The sequence below is a fragment of the Papio anubis genome, chromosome 15 (assembly GCF_008728515.1).
Source record: "Papio anubis isolate 15944 chromosome 15, Panubis1.0, whole genome shotgun sequence".
NCBI lineage: Eukaryota > Metazoa > Chordata > Mammalia > Primates > Cercopithecidae > Papio > Papio anubis.
Genome location: NC_044990.1, coordinates 30,947,035 through 30,971,037, shown reverse-complemented (window position 1 = coordinate 30,971,037; position 24,003 = coordinate 30,947,035). Strand labels below are relative to the sequence as shown.

General features: G+C 40.3%; 1 protein-coding gene across 1 annotated transcript; it reads left to right on the top strand.

Moving 5' to 3' along the window:
- Positions 1 to 310: 310 nt before the first annotated feature.
- CKAP2 (cytoskeleton associated protein 2) lies at positions 311 to 19,302 on the top strand. Its single transcript, XM_031655868.1, is given in 12 exon segments — positions 311 to 573; positions 664 to 748; positions 4,930 to 5,005; positions 5,082 to 5,950; positions 6,398 to 6,445; positions 6,447 to 6,585; positions 9,292 to 9,412; positions 9,415 to 9,461; positions 12,587 to 12,656; positions 17,989 to 18,238; positions 19,022 to 19,046; positions 19,048 to 19,302. Coding segments are annotated over 10 exon segments (1,761 nt in total). The 5' UTR covers positions 311 to 573; positions 664 to 748; positions 4,930 to 5,002; the 3' UTR covers positions 19,237 to 19,302.
- Positions 19,303 to 24,003: the final 4,701 nt, after the last annotated feature.

Sequence of the window (24,003 nt, the reverse complement as noted above, 5' to 3'; positions counted from 1 at the left end):
GGGATGGGCCCTCCTAGGAAGGAATCCGTTAGGCTAGGGGAAACGTGCGGAGGTCCGGCCGGGACCGGTGTCGGGACCCGTCCGCAAGTGGCTGGTGCGGTTCCCGGGCCGACTGCGCCTGCGCCGAGTCCTCCGCCTCTTTAACCGCGACTTCTGCAGGGCTGGGGGGTCGGATGCCACCCCCCATTGTATTATTTCCAATTTCACAGTTTCTCCTTCAACTTTATGGAAAGCGAGGGTTGATTGGGTCTTCAAAAGTAATATTGTTATTCCCAAATTCTACACACTAGAGAGCAGAAGAAAGCCTAACCCAGTTCTGGTAAATTAGAACTTTGGAGTCTAGCGCCTCACTTCTACCATTTAGTTTCTTAAAACTTGACTTTCAGGAGCTGTATGTAGAAAATGATGTTCTCCAGATTTTTCACATACGGTAAAGAATGTGATTCTTATGCAGAGGGGTTTTGGGGACCTGTTATGGTAACAGCCTCTTACAAGATGATTTCTCAAAGGCAATACTGAATTCGGGAATTTTCTGTTATATAGATGTGACCTCAAGTGGAATCAGTTTTGGAAGTAAACTCTTCATCTAATCAACAAGATTTATTAGCCGTTATTCATGTTTTAACTAATATTGAATTGTAGCTCTTACCTTTTGTTATCTAGAGCAAAGAAGACAAAAACTCAAGGAACATCTGTTGAGAAGAAAAACGCTTTTTGCACACAAGCAGGAAAATGAGGTGTTATCCAGGTAAGGTCAAGTTTATTTCTTTTCACTTTCACTTCTGTCCAATAAAAATGCAAAGTAAACCATATCTGTCCAATAAAAATGCAAAGTAAACCATATCTGTAATTTTAAATTTTCTAGTAGCCACATTTAGAAAGGTTTTTTAAAAAGTGCTTACATATTATTTTACATCTTTTTGTGGTACAGCATCTTTAAAATCTGGTATCTATTTTTACACTTACAGTACATTTCAGTTTGGTCTGTCCACATTTCAAGACTCAATAGCCACATTTAGCTAGTGGTTACTTATCGGAAACAGCGCAGCATTAGGATCATCGCTTTATTAATTTTTATATAGTCTTCGGCTTGTTAAGTTGTGACTAGCGACCTGCTCCATCTCCGTCCAAGTAACTCCCCGCTCACCTGCCTGACTGAGTAATACAGCACCACCATATGCTCCTGCTAATTTTTGTATTTGCAGCCGCAAACACGAAGCTGGCCTGATCCCTATTCCTGCATCCTTCATTTCTGTTCCAGCATGATATAGGAGGGAGTTGTTTACGCTTCAGCCTAGATTATCGTGCTTTCGGCAAACAAGCCCTCGGCGCCTATCCAGACGTTCTGCCTGTTTACACCAAACAAAGGTCGTATTTCTATTATTTAGCAAAGCTTTTACTCAGTGTGGGGGAGTTCATCAGGGAAGAGTTGGGTGGCCCTCCCAAATGCTTAGAGATTATTAGTTGTAGGTTCAACCCTCCACAGAAATATCTTTATTATTTTGTTAAAATATTTTAGATAGTACATAGCTGTAGCAAAAACAAAAACCCATGAAAGTAGATGAAGCAGAAAGGCAAAAGATCCCCTCACTCTCTAGAGATAACCACTAATAACATCCTTACAGGCTTAGGCCGGGCGCAGTGGCTTATACCTGTAATCCCAGTACTTTGGGAGGCTGAGGCGGGCGGATCACGAGGTCAGGAGATCAAGACCAGCCTGGCTAACACAGTGAAACCCTGTCTCTACTAAGTAACACAAAAATTAGCCAGGCGTGGTGGTGGGTGCCTGTAATCCCCAGCTACTGTGAGGCTGAGGCAGGAGAATCATGAACCCGGGAGGGAGGTTGCAGAGCCAAGATCACCATTGCACTGCAGCCTGGTGACAGGAGCCAGACCCGGCCTCCAAAAAAAAAAATGTCTCAGGTAAAAAATTGTATATACCACCCACACACATATTCAGAGAAGTGTGTCGATAAACAAATAGGATAAAAATTTTAACAATAGGTGGATCCTGGGTAAAGAGTGTATAAATATTCTTTGACCTGTTTTATATTTTTGCAATTTTGTGTAAGTTTGGCGTTCTAAAATTTTAAAAATAATTTCTATCCTTTAAGTTGTTTAGTTTTGTAATAAAACATTTTTATCCTCACAAACTTTACTTTATTTAAAACAAAAAGGTGATCCTAGGTTTTTGGTTTGAATAAGTAAATGAATGGTGATAACCATATACTGAAATAGGAAGACTGAAGGAGGAGCTGGGGACCAGGGAGTCTGTTTGACTATAGTACCAACCAGACACCCAAGCAGATATGCCAAATAGTTGTGTGTCTGGTTCAGGGAGGGTCAGACTGAAGCATAAACTCAGAATGACTGCAAGGCTATGATGATAGCCATTTAAAAACCTTTTGGATGGAATGAAATTACTAGGGAATAAGTAGAGATAATATGGATTCAGACAGTGACTCTCAACCGCTTATTTAAATAGGGAATCCAACAGGGTCAGGGGTTTATAATACTCTTAATAGGCCAAGAAAATTCTTAAAACGCCCTGTAAAGGCTGCTACTACATTTATTCCTTTCAGAAAACATGTCAGCCGGGTGCAGTGGCTCAAAATCTCGTAATCCCAGCACTTTGGGAGGCCAAGGCTGGGTGTATCACTTGGAATGAGCTCTAGACCAGCTCCGGCCCATATAGAAACCCCTGTCTCTACTAAAAATACAAAAAATTAGCTGGGCGTGATGTCAGGCCTGCATCCTGCGGGAGGGCCAAGGCAGGAGAATCGCTTGAACCCGGGAGGCGGAGGTTGCAGTGAGCGAAATCATGCCATCACACTCCAGCATGGGGACAAGAGCGAGACTTCGTCTCAAAAAAAAAAAAAAGGAAAGAAAACAGATGTCAATTTAGGTGTTAATCACTTCATCAGTGAATATTAAATAAGACAGCCGACCTGTATTGCAGCTTTTCAGAATTAAACAATATTTGCTAGAATCTCTAAAGTATAGATATCCTAAGACTCATTTCAGATAACTCTTCTGAGGGTGGTTTTATAATAAGACAGAATAGGATTAAGTCTCCACACTAGACAGGTGAGTAAGATGGGCTCTTCTTGTCATGCTGAGTTTTGTTTTGTTAGCTAGAAGTTAGCTACTAAGATACCCTGTTAAGTGGCACATTTTTATCTTCTTTCACCATTGTTCAAAATGTATAGTACAGGGTATGTCAAAGTTCTGTACCTTCTCCAAGCTGACAGAACAAATAGGTATGAAAGCAATGTAAACAAAATTTATTAACTACTAAATTATGTCAAATGTAAAATATACTTTTTTTTGTTTTTTTTGAGATCTGAGCTCTGCCAGGTCGCTTTCAGGCTATAGTGCGTGGTGCAACTTTCAGCCACCGCAAACCTCTGCCTTCGGGTTCAAGCGATTCTCCTGCCTCAGCCTCCAGGGTAGCTGGGATTACAAGCATTTGCCACCATGCCTGACCAAATTTTGTGATTTTGGTAGAGACAATCACCTGCTAAGAGATGCTCACAGTCTGCCTCACAGTTTATAGAAGCACCAGGGTCAGTTTCTTGAGGAGGATTTTCTTTGCACACCGGCCCAAGGTGAAAAAACCATGCCTTGAGAAATGATCTCACTCTGTCACCCAGCCTTGAGTGCAGGGATGGGATCTTGGCTCATTGCCTCAACTCCCAGGCTCAAGCAGTCCTCCCTCCCCAGCCTCCCAAGTAGCTGGGACTACAGGCACCCACCACCACACCCAACTAATTTTTTAATTTTTGTAGAGACGGGGTTTTGCTGTGTTGCCCAGGCTCTCTCGAACTCCTGAGGTCAAGTAATCCCTCATCAAGCCTCCCAACGCTGGGCATTACAGGCATGAGCCACCACAACCAGCAGTCCATATTCTTAATGTATCCTAATATACATTAAGCTGTGAATGGCATATGGTAATTTTTGAATCACTTTTGGGAGGGCTCTTTTTTATAAAAGTTTTTTCAATGTAGTACATCTGTTACTAAGTACTTAAAACTAACCCAAGGAGGTATCACTAAAGGTTATTTGAAGACTTGTTTGAATGACTTGAGAATGATTTGAAATAAGATTATTAAGTATTTACAAATTCTGTGGACAGAAAGTGTTAGGACTTTTAGAAAATATCTTTAAATTCCTCAGCCATTTGTTTACACTTTTTTTTTTTGAGAGATGGAGTCTCGCTTTCTGTCACCCAACCTCTGCCACCTCCAGGTTCAGGCCATTTCCTGCTCAGCTCTCCCTAGTAGCTGGGACTACAGGCCCCTCGGCCATGCCCTGCTAATTTTGTATTTTAGTAGAGACAGGGTTTCACTGCACGAGCCAGGATGGTCTTTGATCTCCTGACCTCAGGATCTGCCCACCTCTGCCTCCCAAGTGCATTTACAGGCTTCAAACCACTGCTACCACCTTTTACACTCTATTAAAAGCCAATTAAGTTTTGCTTAGGGCTGGGCGTGATGGCTCACACTTGTAATCACAGCACTTTGGGAGGCCATAGTAGGCAGTTCACCTCAGGTCAGAAGTTCAAGACCAGCCTGGCCAACATGGTGAAATCCTGTATCTACAGTAAAATACAAAACAGTTGCGAGGTGGCATAGCCTGTAATCCCAGCTACTCAGGAGGCTGAGGCAGGAGACCCGCTTGAAACCCGGGAGGCAGAGAGGTTGCAGTGAGCCGAGATCATGCCACTGCTCTCCAGCCTGGGTGACAGAGCAAAGACTCCATCCCAAAAAAAAAAAAAAACTTGCTTAGGACAAATTTTAATTCAGGTCTTTATTAAATTTAAAATTAGTAAGTCAGTTAATTGTTAACATTGCCCTCTTCTTCCTCCCCAACAGGAAGCCTCCTTGGTACAGGATTGATTGATTAATCATTTTGTTTGTTTTTAAGTAGTAGAGGTCGGAGAGTTGTGACATCTGAGGACCAAGTTCAAGAAGGGACTAAAGTGCTGAAACTTAAAACAAAAATGGTAAGATGTGGACATAGCACTTAAAGGACCTCTTTCCGTTGGCCTTTCCTAAACACTTTCAAATACCCTTTTTAGGGCTGATAAAGAAAATATGAAGAGACCTGCAGAGAGCAAAAATAATACAATAGTGGAGAAAAATTGCATTCCTTTAAAACCTTCAAATGAACTAACCAATTCAACTGTAGTAATTGACACGCATAAATCTAAGGATAATAATCAGACTCCGCATTTGTTACTAACTGAAGGTCATCCCCAAAGTCAACATATGACATCAAGCCAGGCATTTCACCTTAAAAACAATGGTAAAAAGAAACAAATGACTACAGAAAAACCAAAGCAAGATGCTAACGTACCCAAGAAACCTGTGCTTGGATCTTATCGTGGCCAGATTGTTCAGTCTAAGATTAATTCATTTAGAAAACCTTTACAAGTCAAAGATGAGAGTTTTGCAGCAACAAAGAAACTTTCAGCCACTATCCCTAAGGCCACAAAGCCTCAGCCTGTAAACACCAGCAGTGTAACAGTGAAAAGTAGTAGATCCTCCAATATGGCTGCCACTACTAAATTTGAGAGCACTACATCTCAGAACACACAACTTGTGCGACCTCCTATTAGAAGTCATCACAGTAATACCCAGGACACTGTGAAACAAGGCATCAGTAGAACCTCTGCCAATGTTACAATCCGGAAAGGGCCTCGTGAAAAAGAACTATTACAATCAAAAACAGCTTTATCTAGTGTCAAAACCAGTTCTTCTCAAAATATAATAAGAAATAAGACACTATCAAGATGCATAGCATCTGAAGTTGTAACCAGGCCTGTTTCATTGTCTAATGATAAACTGATGGAAAAGTCAAAGCCTGTTGACCAGCGAAGACATACTACAGGAAAAGCAACTGTTGATAGTAGATCAGCTCAGCCCAAAGAAACCTCAGAAGAGAGAAAGTAAGTAGATGTAATTTTCTTTATTACCTTAGTTTTCAATCAAGTACTGTTTGTAGATTTGGCTTATAATTTCCTTGACTGCATTAGAATTTTCCTTCATGGTTTCTCTTCTGTCGTATGCAGGCAAATTTGTATTGTGGATCAATATGACCTAAAAGTTTTTGTGTTTGAATATGTTTTCTAAGGTTGCTTTTTTAAAATCTAAGGTAAATGCTTTAATAATAGTTGGGAAATACTTTATAATCTCAAATCAAAAAATGCATTAATGGAATCATTGAACATAATTGACCTTGATATGTTTAATATTTCATCAAGCTTGAGAACTATATATATGCCACTAGAGTAAGATTAAAAATAATACTTTTTTTTTTTTTTTAACTTTTCCTCTATTTGACAGAGTTCTGACAGCGATTTCAAAGTAATATTTATATCTGCTTCTAACTATAGAGCTTCTTGGTCTGAGTGAGGGATGCTGGCAAAGTGAAGAGTTCTGCGCCCCTAACTCAGTAGTTATTTCCAGCATTGTTCGAAGGGCAAAATGAAAACCAGTTGGTCTTCACTCATGGCATGAACAAAGATTATTTACTGAAAAAGTAAACAACACATTTTCTGAATGCCTGAACTTGATTAATGAGGTAGAGTCTTTATATTTGCTTAGCATTTTATAGTTTGCAAATTACCTTCATAAACATTGTTTCATTAAATCATATTGTCAGTCTTTTTGACCAGGAGATGTTGGTAATACTATGTTGACTTAACATTAACTGTGAGATTATTTTAACAATTACTTAATTGTGAGATACACTGCTTCGTTCATTAATTGTGAGCTTATTAGCCTTTAATTGACTACATTTTGCATTGAGTTCATATAAATATACAGGTTGAGTATCCCTTATCCAAAATGCTTGGGACCAGAAGTAACTGAAAATGTTTTTTGTTGGATTTTGGAATATTTGCATGTACATAATGAGTTATCTTGGGGATGAGATCCACAGAATCTTGTACGTTTGTTTTTTGCTTTGAGACAGAGTCTCACTCTCACCCAAGCTGGAGTGCAGTGGTATGATCTCAGCTCACTGTAACTTCTGCCTCCTGGGTTGAGGCCATTCTGCCTCAACCTCCAGAGTAGCTGGGATTACAAGCGTGCACCACATGCCTGGCTAATTTTACTTTAGTAGGGACAGAGCCATGCTGGCTGGTGGCTGGTCTTAAACTCCTGGCCTCATATGATCCACCCGCCCAGCCTCCCAAAGTGCTGGGATTACAGGTGTGAGCCACTGCGCTCGGCCTCATTTATGTTTTATATATAGCTTATACATGTAGCCTAAAGATATAATATTTTTTATAATTTTGTGCATTAAACAAAGTTTGTGTACTTTGAACCATCAGAAAACTAAGGTGTCACTTTGTCAGCCACCCATGTGATAGTCTGATTGTTTGGCACCATCATTCTCACTCTACATTATGCTACCAATAAGTACACTATTCTCTTTGCACTTATTCCTCAATATCAATTACTTAACAGTTTAAAAAAGAAGCACATTAATACAGCAGCATATGTTCAGAGTAACTAAGCAGCACAGTAGCATCATCAGAACACCTGTATCAGCTGTTAGACAATAGCAACAACAAACAGCAGCATGTTTTCAATCTCCATCTATGATGTTGTGTTTAATTAAGAGGCATTTTACACTGTATTTTATTTTTTTAGGTGAGAAGAAACATCAGAAGCAGTTGAAGGACCAGGAAGTGGGTCCTCTAGGATAAGGAGTCATTCTGCTGGATGGCTTTTTAAGATGTTTACTTCAGAGTCACTTGTCTCATTAGCAGTGGTTTTTGTCTTAGAAGTTTCTGTTTGATTTTATAAAGGAACATGATATCTTTTTCTGTTCTGAATAAATGCTGCTCTAGTTCTTCAATAAGCCTGTCATGTTTTCACCTTGTCACCTATAGGTACATTGTCTGCAGTGTCAATGAAGGTCATCTTCATTGTGATGTTGATACTCAAAAGTTTTCGATTTCAGATTTTGGATTTTCAGATTAGGGATACTCAACCTGTATCAAAGGGATAATTGGATTTTTTTACTGAATTACAAATATTTGATTCCTCTGAGATAATTAATGTGTAATACCCTGAGGTGATATTATTGCTTCTAATATTTTGTTTCTTACATCTATTCATCATATTTACACATTATTTCTTACGTTCATTACACATTTTACCAAAGACTAGCAACACAAATGTGGTGTGAGTCATTATTATCACAGATTAACTTACCTAAAATACTCAAAAAAAATCACATTCATCTGGCCAGGTGCCTACTTCGTAATCCCAGCATTTGGGAGGCCGCGGGCTGATCACCCAAGTCGGCTTGACCAGCTCACAACATGGTGAAACCCCATCTCTACTGTACAAAAAATTAGCTGGGCATGGTGGTGGGCACCTGTAATCTCAGCTACTCGGAAGGCTGAAACAGGAGAATCGCTTGAACCTGGGAGGCCAGAGGTTGCAGTGAGCCGAGATCGTGCCATTGCACTCCAGCCTGGGCAACAAGAGCAAAACTCTGTCTCAAAAAAAGAAAAACAGAAACAAAAACCCATTCATCTAAGCCAACATCATGTTTTTGAATTTATTGCAGAATTTTGCTATTTAGACCAAAATCCTATGGAGTATAATAATCAGCTCCAGAACAATACTATGTTTAATAGTAGACAATATCTTTGTTTCCTGACTGCTCTTTAATCTTGTTTTGGTCACCCACTAGTATGTAAGATCCATAACAAAACTGAATTCAAGGTATTATTTCAAACCTTACTCTACTCTTCATGAGTATCTTGTAACTTCTTGTGGTTCTGAACACTTGTGGTTCTGAACACCAGTAAAAGTTACAATCAGGAAAACTGATTCTCTAATAGAACAGAATCAGAGTTTATTTCTGCTCAGTTGAAGTTTTTCCTTTTGATACTAGGAATTTTTTCTGCCCTACTATTTAACTGTATGTAACTCTGACATAAACCATTACAGATTCATTTTAATCTTAATATCAAAACCTGACGAAGACAATTAAGAGGAAAAAACACACTCGGTCTGCAGGCTATTCTGACTCATAAACATTTGGTTTAAGGTATTAACAAATGGAATCCCTCAATATATATGAGAGAATAAAATCAAGACCAAATAAATGTTCATTTTTTACTAATAAATGTCTCAACTAATATTTCATTTTTTTGTTTTATGCTTATGACTATCTTTATCATTGATCTTGACTATAGTAGGCTCAATTATTGTTCATAGTTTGTAAGCTAAAAAATATTACACACATTATTTCTTGCTCTTTTAGGGATGTCCAAAAGAAGACATACTGGTCACACTGAATGACCTGATTAAAAATATTCCAGATGCCAAAAAGCTTGTTAAGTATTGGATATGTCTTGCACTTATTGAACCGCTCACAAGTCCTATTGGAAAACAGCCATGTAATTCATGAGCTTCATTCTGGCAGGGGCTCAGGTAAGATAAACATTTGCTGATCTTTACGATTACAGTGTAGCAGACAATTTGGAATTAATTTGAAACACATCACAACATAGCTTGAGAAAATTGTGGTTGTATATGCAGTAGTTGAAAATGTTTAAAGGCCACAAAGATTGCTGTTTGTTAGCCTTCTAAGTCTTTTATTCCTGTACTGGGAATAGTCAGACTTTAGAAAGTGGGTATAAGCTGAAATGTATATTTAATGAAACTTCCTGCATGAAATGTCTTAGCATATTATTGTATGCATTTCCTGGTTGGAAATCTGGAAGACTGAATGTAATATTAAAATTTGTTTATTGAATATAAAGCAAAAGGAATGAAATTAGCTTTTTAAATGTTATCAAGCTCTCTTGGTTTTGTGAGAGAACTCTTTCACTTTAAGAGTAAACCCAGGCCGGGCACGGTGGCTCAAGCCTGTAATCCCAGCATCCTTTGGGAGGCCGAGATGGGCGGATCACGAGGTCACCGAGATCGAGACTTCAACTCCTGCCACACAGTGCAAACCCCGCCTCACAAAAATAGAAAAAAACTAGTCGGACGAGGTATGGCTTCAGTCCCAGCTACAGCTGAGGCAGGAGAATGGCGTAAAACCTGGGAGGCGGAGCCAGTGAGCCGGAGATCAAGGGCCACTGCGCCCAGCCTGGGCTGGCAGAGCAAGACTGTCTCAAAAAAAAAAAAAAGAAAAAGAAAAAAAAAAAGTAAACCCAAATGTACTGCTATATCTACACTACAGATTTCGATCCTGTTCAGATACAGAAAATGCTACCAAACCAAGGTTTCTAACATTACGTCTCTATAATGGTTTGATACCATACTCCTTACCTCTTCCAGCCTATTGATACACAAAGCTTTGGGTGTAGAATAAATCATTTCTTGAGTTTAGTGGTTGGTTGGTGGATACATGTTCTTAAAATATGTTTCGTTTTAATCCAGGTTTCTCAGAAACAATATTCTGAGATTGTTTTACATAGATAATTTTTAAACTCCTTTTTTTTTTTGAAAACGGAGTTCGGCTTGTCACCTTAGCTGGCCGCCAGATTCTTCACTGGGTGTTCACCCCGGCTTACGCCATTCTCCTGCCTTCAGCCTCCCGAGTAGCTGGGGACTACAGGCTCGGCCAACCGCCTCGCTGCTTTTTGTATTTTTAGTAGAGACAGGGTTTCACCCTGCGTTAGCCAGGATGGTCTCGACTCTGATTCATGATCCGGCCTGCCTCGGCCTCCCAAAGTGCTGGGATTACAGGCTTGAGCCACCGCGCCCGGCTTAAACTCCTTTTTTTAAGAAAGATGTATTCACCGTTGTCTCAACAAAATCAACAAATGCTATTTGACTTTTCACTTAAGTAAAAAATCAGATATTCAGCAGATAGTCTCTCAGTGGCTATCATGTGTAAAACTCTTTTCAGAATGGTAATTATATTTGATAGATGCTACCTGGAAAGGAGTGTTAGGCCCCTACTATGTTGTATCAGAAGGGACATTACTTAAGGGCAACTAAGGACAGCAAGGATGCAAAGTTGGAGCCAAGGCTCACATACAAAGCAATAATGTAAACGGAAAGATACAACACCAGAGGAGAAGCTGCTGGAAAACAAGAATCAAAATTAGCCAAGATGGCTGGGCACAGTAGTAGATACCTATAGTCCCAACTACTTGGGAGGCCAAGGTGGGAGGATTGCATAAGCCCAGGAGTTTAGGCAACACAGACCCTATCTCTTAAAATTAGTGGCCAGGCATGATGGTTCACGGCTGTAATCCCAGCACGCTGGGAGGCAGAGGTGGGAGGATCGTATGAGTCCAAGAGTTCAAGACCAGCCTGGGCAAGATGGTCAGACCCCATCTCTGCAAAAAAAAAAATTTAAAGTTTTTTTGGTGGTAGACAGTTGTGGTCACAGCTATGCGGGAAGCTGAAGTGGAAGAATTGCTTGAGCTCTAGAGTTCAAGACCAGTGAGCCATGATTGTGCCACTGCACTCCATCCTGAGTCGACAGAGCAACACCCTGTCTCAAACAAAAAAAAAGCCGAGAAAACTGAAAGCAGGATAGCTGAGTAATTCAGGACTAAGTTCTGGAACTAAGAATGTGAATTAGACCTTCCCTAGTCTTCATTGTGTTGGATGGAACATAGTAAACGCTATACAGCCCGGATAACAATACTCTAATAAATTGCGAATGAATATGTTAAGATCATCAACCTTAAGCTCTTCAGAGATACATTTCATAGCATATGAAACAAAAATATAACCGTAGACTTAAATGTAGGAGAAAAGGGGCAAGGCTTAAGTAAAATTATGGAGGAAGAAATAAATGTATCTATCGCTAAGCATGAAAATATACTGTAATCCCAGCTTTGGGAGGTTAAGGTTATAATCATGAGGTCAGAGACAGTCAGCCAGTAGAAACCCTGTCTCATTAAAAATACAAAAATTAGCTGGCATGTATAGCCTGTAGTCCTTAGTTAATGAGGCTGAGGCAGGAGAATCACTTGAACCTGGGAGGGCGGAAGTTGCAAGTGGTTTTGCATTGCCCCCGGCCGCATCTCTGTAGCTCCACATAGACGAGACTGTCTCAAAAAAAAAAAGAATTCTATCCTTCATTTTTAGTCTATAAATTGGAAAAGACAGCCATTTTTCTTTTATTTTTCTTTTTTCTTTTTTGAAAATGGAGCTGTGTCGCCTAGGCTGGGAGTGCAGTGGGCGCAATCTTGGCTCACACTGCACATCCGCCTCCTGTTCACGGCATTGTCCTGCCTCTTCAACCTCGAAAATTGGAACTACAGGTGCCTGCCCCCACACCTGGCTTATTTTTTTATATTTTTAGTAGAGACAGGGTTTCACCATGTTACTGGTGATGGTCTCACCCTCGACCATGATCCCACTTCGGGCGGCCTTCCAAAGTGCTGGTCGGCACGCGGAGCCACTGCGTACCAGCCAAGACAGCCATTTTTCAATCTTAATTATTAAGTGGTCTGAGAAGCGTGGTTTAAGAGCCACTCCCTTACTTTAAAATACGGTATGAAGTTTTAATCACAACTTGGATACCTAGTTAATGTCAGAGAAAATAAAACTTACACGGATCTGCTTTATTCATTTAAAAAATTAAGCCTATTGAAGAGATGCGACACACGATTGTAGATATTCTAACAATGAAGAGTCAAGAAAAAGCTAATTTAGGTATGTTTTAGTTCTTTTATTTCCTTCAAGTGAATTGTAGTTTTTGTTGTTGTTGTTTTTTAACTTTTAAGATCAGGAATACATGTGCAGGATGTGCAGGTTTGTTATAAAGGTAAATGTGTGTCATGGGGGGTTGTTTTACAGCTTATTTCCTCACGGAGGTATTAAGCCTTGTGTCCATTATTTTTCCTGATCCTCTCCCTTCTCCACCCTCCCATGTGCACCAGTGTGTGTGTTCTTGAGGTGTCCATGTGTTCTCATCACTTAACTCCCACATGCAGTATTTAGTTTTCTGTTCCTGTGTTTGTTTGCTCAGGATAATGGCCTCCAGCTCCATCCATGTTCCTGCAAAGCACATGATCTCGTTCCTTTTTATGGCTGCATAGTATTCCATGGTGTGCGTGTACCACATTTTCTTTGTATCCAGTTCATCATTGATGGCATCTGGATTGATTCTATGCCTCTTTACATGTGATTTAGTGCTTGTAAACATATGCTGCATGGTCTTATAGTAGAATGATTTTATAATCCTTTGGGTATATACTAGTAATGGGGATTGGCTTCAGATTTGAAAAGTATTTCTGTCTCTAGGTTCAGAGTGAACGCCACACTGCTTCTCCACAATGGTTGAACTAATTTACTCTCCCACTAACAATGTAAACGCATTCCGTTTTCTCCACAACTGTGCCAGCATCTGTTATTTTTTGTCCTTTTAAGGATAGCCATTCTGACTGGTGTGAGATGGTATTTCGTTGTGAATTGTAGGTTTATTGTTTCTTTGCTGAATTAGTTTTTCTTTTATCTTTTTTGATTATTAAAATATATAGGTTGTTTTCTTTCCTCCTACTTCCGTTGACCTACCTCTGAGATAAAGTGGCTTTATGTAGTATTTTTAATCAGGAGATCTGGCTCAATATTTAGATTTGTCACTGAATGTCTGTGAAAGTTGCATCGTCTCTCTAGGCTTTAATTGTCTGCCTTAAAAATGAGGCAGTTTGACTACATATCTAGACTTTTCACCTGTTACATTCTGTGATCTGTTGTGTTGGCTAGAAGAGCTCATTCAGGAATTCTCTTTGCTGGGGATAGTAGATGGAGATAAGAGATTCATTAGTTGCCAGTCATAAAAACATTTTAAGATTCAGATAAAGTTTATGCCAGTTGATATGACTTTAGGCAAAAAATACCCTCTTTTCTGGTAAAATACTGATTTTTGCGGACCATTGAATGAAATAATATAAAGTTTCATAGTTGATGACACATAGAAAATTCATTAAACTGTAGTCATTACTTAACTTTAGAAAAATGGTTTCCAATTATTTGCTAAAACCATATATTTTACAGTGAACAAATATTTTGAGTGCATATTATATACCATCGCCTATGTATCTAGTTGTTTTCTTTTTATTAATTTTAACAAGAGTCAAAACAGTTTGAACTTTTTCTTTCTTTTTTTTTTTGAAAGAGTCTTGCTCTGTTGCCCAGGCTGGAATTCAGGGGCTGCCACCCCGCTCACTGCAAACCTCCCGGGTTCAAGCCGGCCCCTCCTGCCTCAGCCTCCTGAGTAGCTGGGATTACAGGCATGCGCCACCAAGCCCGTCTAATTTTGTATTTTTAGTAGAGATGGGGTTTTGCCATGTTAGGCAGGCTGGTCTTTACCTCCTGACCTCAGGTGATCTGTCCACCTCGGCCTTCCAAAGTGCTGGGATGACAGGTGTGAGCCACAGTGCCCGGCCAACAGTTTGAACTTTTTGAGCCCAGAACAGCATAGCACTTCTTTATGCAAATTAATTTAAGATGTAGAGATCTAGGTTGAAGGGCTAAACCTTAAAAAAAAAATTGAAGAGCATACTAAAGTCTCTCTAAATTGCCTTTCCGGCTCGTGGCTCACGCCTGTAATCCCAGTGCCCTGGGAGGCCGGCGGGCAGATCACCAGGTCAGGAGATCGAGATCATCCTGGCCAGCACAGTGAAACCCTGTCTACCAAAAAATACAAAAATTAGGCTGGGCGTGGTGGCGGGTTTCGTGGACACAGCTACTCGGGAGGCTTGAGGCAGGAGAATGGCTGGAACCTGGGAGGCAGAGCTTGCAGTGAGCTGAGATTGCCTATGCCCCAGCCTGGGCGACAGAGCAAAAAAAAAAAAAAAGGTCTAAATTACATCGCTATGTATTTTATCACATGTATTAACTGAAAAAAACAAAAGTCTGGTCATTGGTGTTAATATGTTAATGGCTGTGCTAATTACTATGCTAATGGCTATGTTGGAGGTCATGCTTCTAATGGCAGTGTGCTTAGTTCATCAGGGATTATTTCAATTTATGGTGACTGCTAATATGTACCAAGGTAACATACGGAACATCTATATGATCTGATCTTACTAGTAGTATTTAGTGAAGGAGCTTGAGAAGCAAGGAGAGAAGGGGAAACCGAGGAAAGACTAGTATACCACAAACAAAAGGAGGAGAAAGCTTGGCAACAACCCAGCCCCGGCAAGCACGTGGCTCATGCCTCTCAACCCAGCACTTTTGGGAGGCCGAGGCGGATGGATCATGAGGTCAAGATTGAGACCATGCTGGCCAACATGAGATGAAACCCCCGCCTGTTCACAAAAATTAGCTGGGCTGGTGGCACATGCCTGTGTCCCCAGCTACCGGGGCTGGAGGCAGGAGAGATCTTGAACCCGAAGTGGAGGTTATGTGAGCCTACACGCACTACCTGCACTCCAACCTGGTGACAGAGTGCGAGACCTCGCGGTCAAAAAAGAAAAAAAAAAAAAAAGAAAGAAAAGAATAACCGCCCTGTCTCTTTATTCATACAAAAGCTGTTTAAGTGGAAATTCAAATTTCATAAAAAGGTCTCTTATAATTCTGTCTCTGGAGATACGTGGAAAGATGAAAGCAGTATTCTGATTAAGTTGCTCTTCCTATCTTATAGGATAATACTAGTTGGTGTTTTCTAGCAAGTATAATATTTGATTAGTCTTTAGATGGGGGAAGGAGCTATCCATAAACTTGGTTTTCTTAAATGTATAATTGTAAGTTCTGGATATAAAACCAATTTCACAAATCAGTGATTTGTGAACAGCAAAAGACCGTAAGTGGTCAAAGTAGTTCAGAAGAGGGTTAAAAAAAAAAAAGGACAAATAATAAGAAACAAGCACCACTTCACGTGGGTGTTTCACAGCTACCTCAAACACAAATAGCCAAACTTGAACACATAATTTTCCCCTAAACTTGATTCTTCTTTTAGTTCTCTGTCTTAATGAATGGCCCTGTCTGGTTGTCCAGGTCAGAATCTTGGTGTGATTGTTTACTCCTTCTTTCTTTCCCAGTTCCCAACCCTTTTTCCCCAGCTGATCAAATTCAGCATCAACTGGACAATACCACTAATTCCTATCCCACTCTTTCTATAGTCAAGATGACCTGCACTCTTACCTAGACTATAACAGTGGCCTTCAAACTCAAGTTTCCTGCCTCTCTGCTCTTGCTTCATTCCAATCCATTCTCAACACTGCAGCCTAAATGCTCTGTCACTCATCTGCATAAATCCCTGAGTCCAGCCTCTTCTCTTTCCCTCTCCCCTACATCCCTGAATTTCTCTTTCTTTTTTTCCATTTCCTGAAAGGGGTTATACTCTCTTTTCCCTCCAGGTCTCTCCTCGCAAGACACCTCTGCTTTTTCTGGCCCCTACTTATCCTTTAGACTTCAATTCAAATGTCACTTCCTTGGAGTAGCCTTCCCTGATGATTTCCCTGATATACCATCCCCTCTCCTCTCAGCCTAGGTTTAGTGCACCTTGTGCTCCTTTTTCTCCCTCTACGTACACATTTGATGCATTTGATTGTTTCACGGTTGTTTGTCCTGTCTTTGCATTTCGCGGGAACTCAATAGATAGCAATGTCTGATACCCTGACCATTGAGCTCCCAGGCACGCAATGCCTGGCACATATTTGGCACTTAAATATTTGTTGAATTAATCTATATTCTTTTCTCTCTTCTTCAACTTCCACTTAAAACTGTCGTGCAACTAAAACTTCTTAGTAAAAATTTTTAATAATTTTCCTAATAATTAAATCCAGAGGTTTTTTTCAGCTCAGTGGATTTATCTCACAAGTATTTCCAGCCTAACATGTTTTGTTTTGATCCCTTTGTCTGCCCTCACTGCATTCCCATACCCAACATCCTTTTCCCATACCCAACATCCCTTTCTCCCACAAAAGAAAAGAAAAACCCTTCTCTGGCATTTATGACTCTTAAGAAATTTTAGACAAGATGCTCCTAACACATTTGCACACTCATTTCTACACAGTCATGCATTCATTTGTTAATAAGTTCTGGACTTGGTGGATGTGTGGCTCAATGCCTGCAACCACCAGAGGGCCAAGGTGGAAGAATCGCTTGAGGTCAAGAATTGGAGACCAGCCTTGACAACATAGTGAGACCCCATCTCTACCAAAAAATGTAAAAATTAGCTGTATGGTGGCACACACCTGTAGTCCCAGCTACTTGGGAGGCTTTGGCAGGAGGATCAATGGAACCTGGAATTTGGGGCCAGCAGCTAAGATTTATGCCACTCCATCCTGGGTGTGATGGGAACAGCAGACACCCTGTCTCTAAAAAAAAAAAAAGAATGTTCTCAGAAATATTTCTCAGATTGGACCCTTCCTTCCTGTTCGACCTCTTCCTTACTTAGGCTATTACAACAACCTTGTCATCTTGCCATCACGGATTGTTACTTTTCATTCTCTGCCATTCTAGACAGTCCTTTACATTGACCAAATTTAATTATATCTGTCTCTGGTGAATTGTTTTTACCAACCTTCTTTCATATAAAGCTCATTAAAATCCAGCTCTTGCTTACCTATCTAAGCTCAATACCTTCTGCTCCCACTCCTAACCTTGCTCATCTTGCATTCTAAACATTTACTCTTGCCTTTAATGTTATATATTAGATCGCTTTCTTTTATGTGCCATATGAAGGTTGTCTTCCTTGGTCTTGGTCAAGTACTCATTTTTAAGACCCAGCCTAAATGTCGCTTGTCAAGCATTCCCTAACCATCTCCCTATAGCAGAAGCAAAGTTAGTTGTTTCTTTTTGTGGGTTTTAATAATCCTTTTGTTCTATTTCATATGTTACTTCTTTTCTATTTATAAATATTATTTGTTATGTTAGTTGGCAGCAGAAGTATTTTATGAGCGGAAAAGGAATGTCTTAGATGGCAATTGTGTTCTTTTATTTTGAAAATTTGGCCAACTAGGAATACCTTTAATGTCTTCTGATTTTGTTCTTAAAATTCAGCCAAAAGCTTAATCTATAAATATATCTTCTATAGGAGAAAATATGAGAAGGCCGAAAACGCAAGGAAGTCAAGGAAGTCAGTATTGGCATATTAGGTATGATGTAGATCCAGAAAAACTGGAAATGGAGAGTAAACACCATAGAAATTTGCTATTTCAAGATTGTGAAAAAGAGCAAGAGAACAAAACCAAAGATCCAACCCATGATGTTAAAACCCCCAATACAGAAACGAGGACAAGTTGCTTGATTAAATATAATGTGTCTAGTACGCCATACTTGCAAAGGTAAACTTTAAAATGTACCAAGGATTTCGGTTTCTCACGTTTGTATACAATATGGCATTTAAAAATCTTTGAGATAGCTTCAGATTACAGCTACCGCGTGTTAATATAGAAAAGTTTTCAGGCCAGGCATGGTATCTCATGCCTGTAATTTCAGCACTTTGAAAGGAGGCCAAGGCAGACAGATCACTTGAGCCCAGGAGTTCAAGACTATCCTGGCAAATCCCCATCTCTACAAAAAAATTACAAGGGCAGGTGGTGCCTGTAGGCCCAGCTATCTGGGAGGCTGAGGTGGGAGGATCACTTCATCTCAGGAGGCAGAGGTTGCAGTTAGCCAGGATCATGCCACTGCACTCCAGCCTGGATGACAGAGCAAGACCTGCCCCAGAAATCAGTGAAAAACAGATGCTTTAAACAACTAGAATGTCATGAGAACATTTCACCTCTGTGAATACGTAAGCTACTTCTACTATCCATTTGCCGTATGTTGAAAAAGAAAACTTTTTTTTTATTTTACTTGAATCTGTGTGTTATTAATAAGAGTAGGTTTTGGCATTCAGGAATTAGCCAGTTCTACAGATACTCAGGTATCTATCACAGTAGGCTTTCGTAATGACGGATTGAGAAAGTAAAGTTTCTCACTAATGAGCCAGGTACCCCCAGTGCTATCAAATTGCATGCTTTCACGGTTACAACACAAAGCCATAGTATGGTACATATCATGAAAGTACAGAGTAAAAATGTTAACATGTTTTTGAACTCTGGGAATATTGTTTTAATTTTCAGTGTGAAAAAGAAGGTGCAGTTTGATTGAAACAAATTCCGCATTTAAAGAGCTGAAGTTTTTAACACCAGTGAGACGTTCTCGACGTCTTCAAGAGAAAACTTCTAAATTGCCAGATATGTTAAAAGATCATTATCCTTGTGTGTCTTCATTGGAACAGCTAACGGAGTTGGAAAGAGAAACCGATGCTTTTGTATGTCACTCTAATGCAGTATGACATTGTGCCTATGCAATATGAGTAATGAAATACCATAAGAGAAATAAAGCTCTTATAGGGAACGGGGTTTTTATTATGTGTGGGGTAATTTGTTTTGAGTAGCTTTATATTGCCCTTAGGTCTGGAGTTGGCCATGTACCTATGTATCCTAAGTATTCACGGCAGTTAGCTCCTTTATTAACATTCATGTTATGGCAAGAGTTGTCCTGCTGTGCATTGGAAAGCTAATCCCACCTTGTCAATCTCAACCGACTGTTTTTTTTTCTTTAAGATAGGTAAATTTTGTCAGCTAGTTTACTATGTTCCTTGAATATAAACAGGTTATAATACTACCCTGTTCACTTTACTAAATATAAGTACAGTAATGATGCATCATTAGCAAGCGAGGCATTTGAAAGTCGTGTATTTGCTCTGACATGTTTTTTAAAAGTGATGATGTACCTCTGCCTTTAAACAGAATGCTTTTTTTTTTTTTTGGCCTTTCTTGGATCAATCAAAAATTGTATAGAATGACTCACTTGGAGTACTAAGACACAGGAGGTTTAGCTTGCTTTCTTACCAAATTCATGTTACCCAGACTTGTGTTCTCTTGTGTCCCTTGGACTGTCTGTTGATTGATGAAAAGTGTACTGTCACTTTTTGTCAGTAGTAGTCTGTGGTCTCGAGGCCTCTTTAGATTATAATTGGGGTCACCAAGAAGGATACTACTCAAATGTTCCCATTTCTAAGAGAGAAGATGTTTCAGCAGGTGCGAAAGATGCCAGATTTAGTGGTTTAACTTCTGTAACTTCACTTGATAGATTTTAAACAATTAGAATGGAGTTCGGGAAAGAATATATCATACTGAATACCAGTCATTCTAGCTTTCATTGTTACTTCAAAACATGGATGTATTTATCATTTCGTCGGTTCCCTGTAAAGATAAAAACCTTCACCGTTAGTCATGTCCTGAAACATAGAAGGGCCCGCCATCAGTTTTTCTCTCCACAAAATAAATAATTACTGGAAGTTTTGTTTTGTGGCGGTTCCAACCCGATAATTGAGTATGCCATATCTGTCAACTCTGCAGTTTCAAATAAATGACTTTTTATCTGCAAGTGACATTTTAAAAACTGCAATGTGGTTGAAGATCTACGCTTTATCATGCTTTATAAGTCTATTCCATTTTGTATATCTCTTTCTTGGCTGTATTTTGACTTCTCGCGTTCTAGAGAGTAGTATTCTTGTTCTTGTGCACCTTATATACACCTAAAATATCTGTATAATGATGTTTCAATGAAGTTTATTTCAACAATTATTTTATGAAATGCAGTTTAACCACAGTCAATGAATTTTAGCTTCCCTTTGAAATATGAATGGTGATTCACTTTATGTTTTACACTCGAAGCATGCTTAATGGTATATTTTCAAAAATCATCAGTTCATCATATAAACTTACCCATCTTTTCACTAAATAAAAAACATGTCTCATGCTTTTTTTCATATTTGACCCAAAATAATGCCATTTTGAAATAAAGTTCAAGCTTTGATACACTCTCAGCTTTTTAATATCCATAAGGCACAGAATTACTGTCTTGGCAGTAGCTTTGTTTCAGGAAGAGGAACCACAGAGAGGGGGAAAATCTGTCTCTAAATAGTCCTAGTTCTAACATTCAACCAGAGGTCTTACTCCTTTTCTGATGCTTAAGGACAGCTATGTTATCTCTCCCCTAGGTTTGTTCCAAGCTGCCCATGCATACTGCAGTATTAAGCATCCAGTAGAGGAGAACAGGGGCCTGCTTGATCTCTCCTCCTGCATGCATAGTACTTGAAACCCTGAGTTCTTCAAGGGAAATTCCAGGTACCTAGCTAACCTCAAAACAAAAAATGGATGCTTCCTAATGCAGCGTGTCGTTTGATTCCCTATTGAAATGAAAGATAAATATTCTAATGCTTGTGTTCACATCCATGCCTCTATGAAGCCAACCACTGTAACGTAATCTCCCACAAGGGGAAACAGGGACTCAGACTCTGAACTACTCCATTCTTTGTTCTCCCAAATTTCTTCCTGAGGCCTTGTGGGAGAATCACATGCCCACAGGCTTGACCCACATGCCTTTGTGCTGACCCCAGGTTTTGACAGTTCTACTCTTTATCCATTGCAAAGCTCTGAATTCCCTATGACCAAAGCCTTACTCAGGTAACCACCTTTTGGGCCAAACCAATTATGTCCTATGTATTGATTACTTTATGATTTTGTCTGTAACTTCCATCTCTTCAAAGGTGCCCCGCTATTAAAACTCCTGTCTTTTCAGCTGGGCTTAGTGGGTTTCACGCCTGCATCCCAACACTTTTGGGAGGTCGAGGCTAGGTGGGGCCGAAAAGGGTGGAGACTCTGAGTAGCTTTTGAGAGTCATGGGTGCCCACCACCATGCCCAGCCACTTTTGTATTTTAGTAGAGGTGGGGTTTCGGCCATGTTGGCCAGGCTGCTTGAACTCCTGACCTCCTCAGGTGATCCGGCCCACCTGCACCAAGTGTTGGGACCAGACCTGAGCCATCAGCCTGCCTAAAAAAATTTTTTGGGGATACTAAATTTCTTGTTTCGAAGAAATGGTACAAATCAGTACTGGATATGGACGCTTTTGTACAACTTATAGAAGGTAAAGGATTAACCCAACATACAAAATCTGCCTAGTGACTAGGGAAGTCACCGTGATGGCTATAAAATGGTTCTGAGGCTTAGCTTTCATTGTCACTGTTCTCAGGTGTGCTTGTCAAAGAGATACTCTGCCAAGCCTGACTGGGTGTTCTATCTTGCCAAGTTATCACGTATCTTTCTTTAATTTTATTACTTTCAATCGTCATCTCAGGTAGGTTCAATGAAACAAATGAGGGTCCTTTTTACTGAAAAATAGTTTGTGCGGCAGTTCCAGTAGTGACTGATTCATTTTTTCCAAATGCAATGCACACTCACCCAGATTCAGGCCGCTTCCTCCCACCCCAGTCCTCATAGTCTGGCTCTTTGGATACCCCAGCGAAGATTCGGCCACCTTAGTTGTTATACAGCTTCACCAGTTCTGCATGTCTTCTCTCATGAGATTGGCAGGAAGAAAGTATTTGGCAAAATCTTCTTCAGGGGCCACATCATCAGCGTCACAGTAAGACATGGATAAACGCTGAGGGGCGATCAGGCTGATCTGGGCGTGTTGATGGCAGCCTCTGAGTCCTGGTGTTAGTTCCCGATGACCCGCGAGGTGACGTGCTCGTCACGGCGGAGGCTAAGGCTGAAGTGGCATGGCATGGCTGCACCAAGAGGAGCGCCAGCGCGTAGCCTGAACCGGGCGCGGTAGAGGCACGAGGTCATGGCAGCCGGGATGGGGACAGGCCAGCCGCCCGAGCACTGTTGAAGTGGTGGAAACCTCAAGACTCTCTGCGAAGAACGTCTGGCCTAAAATATTTTTAAACAAGCAAGAAAGGATTCAGTTTACCACTCATAAATTTATCTGAAACTAATCCTGAAGGTTTTATTCCAGTGGGAAAAACAAAAAATCTAGCCAGGCATGGTGGCAAAAACATACCTATAGCTCCAACTACTCAGTAGGGTGAGGCAGGAGAGTCACTTGAGCCCAGGAGTTCAAGGCTAGTGTACACTGTGATCATGCCTGTGAATAGTTCCTATACTCCAGCCTGGCAACATAGCAAACACTGTCTCTGGAAAGAAAAAAAAGTAAGTCTGAGATGTTAAGAAAAGGGTTAGCCACGGGAAGAGGATTTGCTCCTAGTGTTACTGACTCCAACCCTCCCTATTTTTCCTTCCTTGGAAACGAGCGAGACTCCATGCCCACAGCCAACGGCTCCTGCTGATGTTCTGTCACCAACTGGGCGGCAGTCTCTCCCTGCCTGCCTCTTCTCAGGATGCCACCTCTGCTGCCAGTGGTGGTGACTGGTGCCTCCCATCCTGCTGCTACTGTTGCCAAGCAAAGCTCCCCTCAACTGCCAAACAAGGTCAGGCTTCTTGGTTACTATAAATTAATTGAGGCAGTACAAATGTATGAACTTAAAAGTTCACTATTTAGCTCACAATGATATAATTACAAGTAATTAAAATTTTACTTTTTGTGAGTTTTATACCATAGAACCACTTTAAAAATAATTTTTCCTTAATAATAAAGTAATATATGCTCATTATAGACATTTGAAAACAAAATTGCTCCATTCCTGTTCATCAGCTTGGCGGTACAAAAGAAATACTATTTGGGTCAATAGTACCTGGCTGGGCACGGTGGTTTATTCAATCCAGCAGGCTGGGGAGGCCAAGGTGGGTGATCACCTGAGGCTGTGGAGTTCAAGAGCAGGGCCACCATGAAATCCCATCTCTACCAAAAAAAATACAAAAAAATTAGCCAGGCATGTTGGGATGGCTTCAGCGTCCCAGCTACTGAAGAGGTGGTGAAACATGGAACCCCGGGAGCGGAAATGCAGTGAACGCACGCATCTACTGCACTGCTCATGATAGAGGGAGGGATCGCCTCAAAAACAAAAACAAATAACAAAAAAGAAATTATAATAAAAATTGAATAGAAACAATTTAATGTAGTTCAATTTACTGTACATGTGTTGTTGAACAATTTGAAGATTTCTTTCAGATACCCATGACACTTCAGAGTGTAACTTCTAAAAATAAGCTGTGCTTCCCTACAAAACCCAAAATATAATTATTTATACCTAAGAAAGCAATTCCTAAAAAAACTAATATCCAGTCTATTTTCAGATTTCCCCAAGTGCCC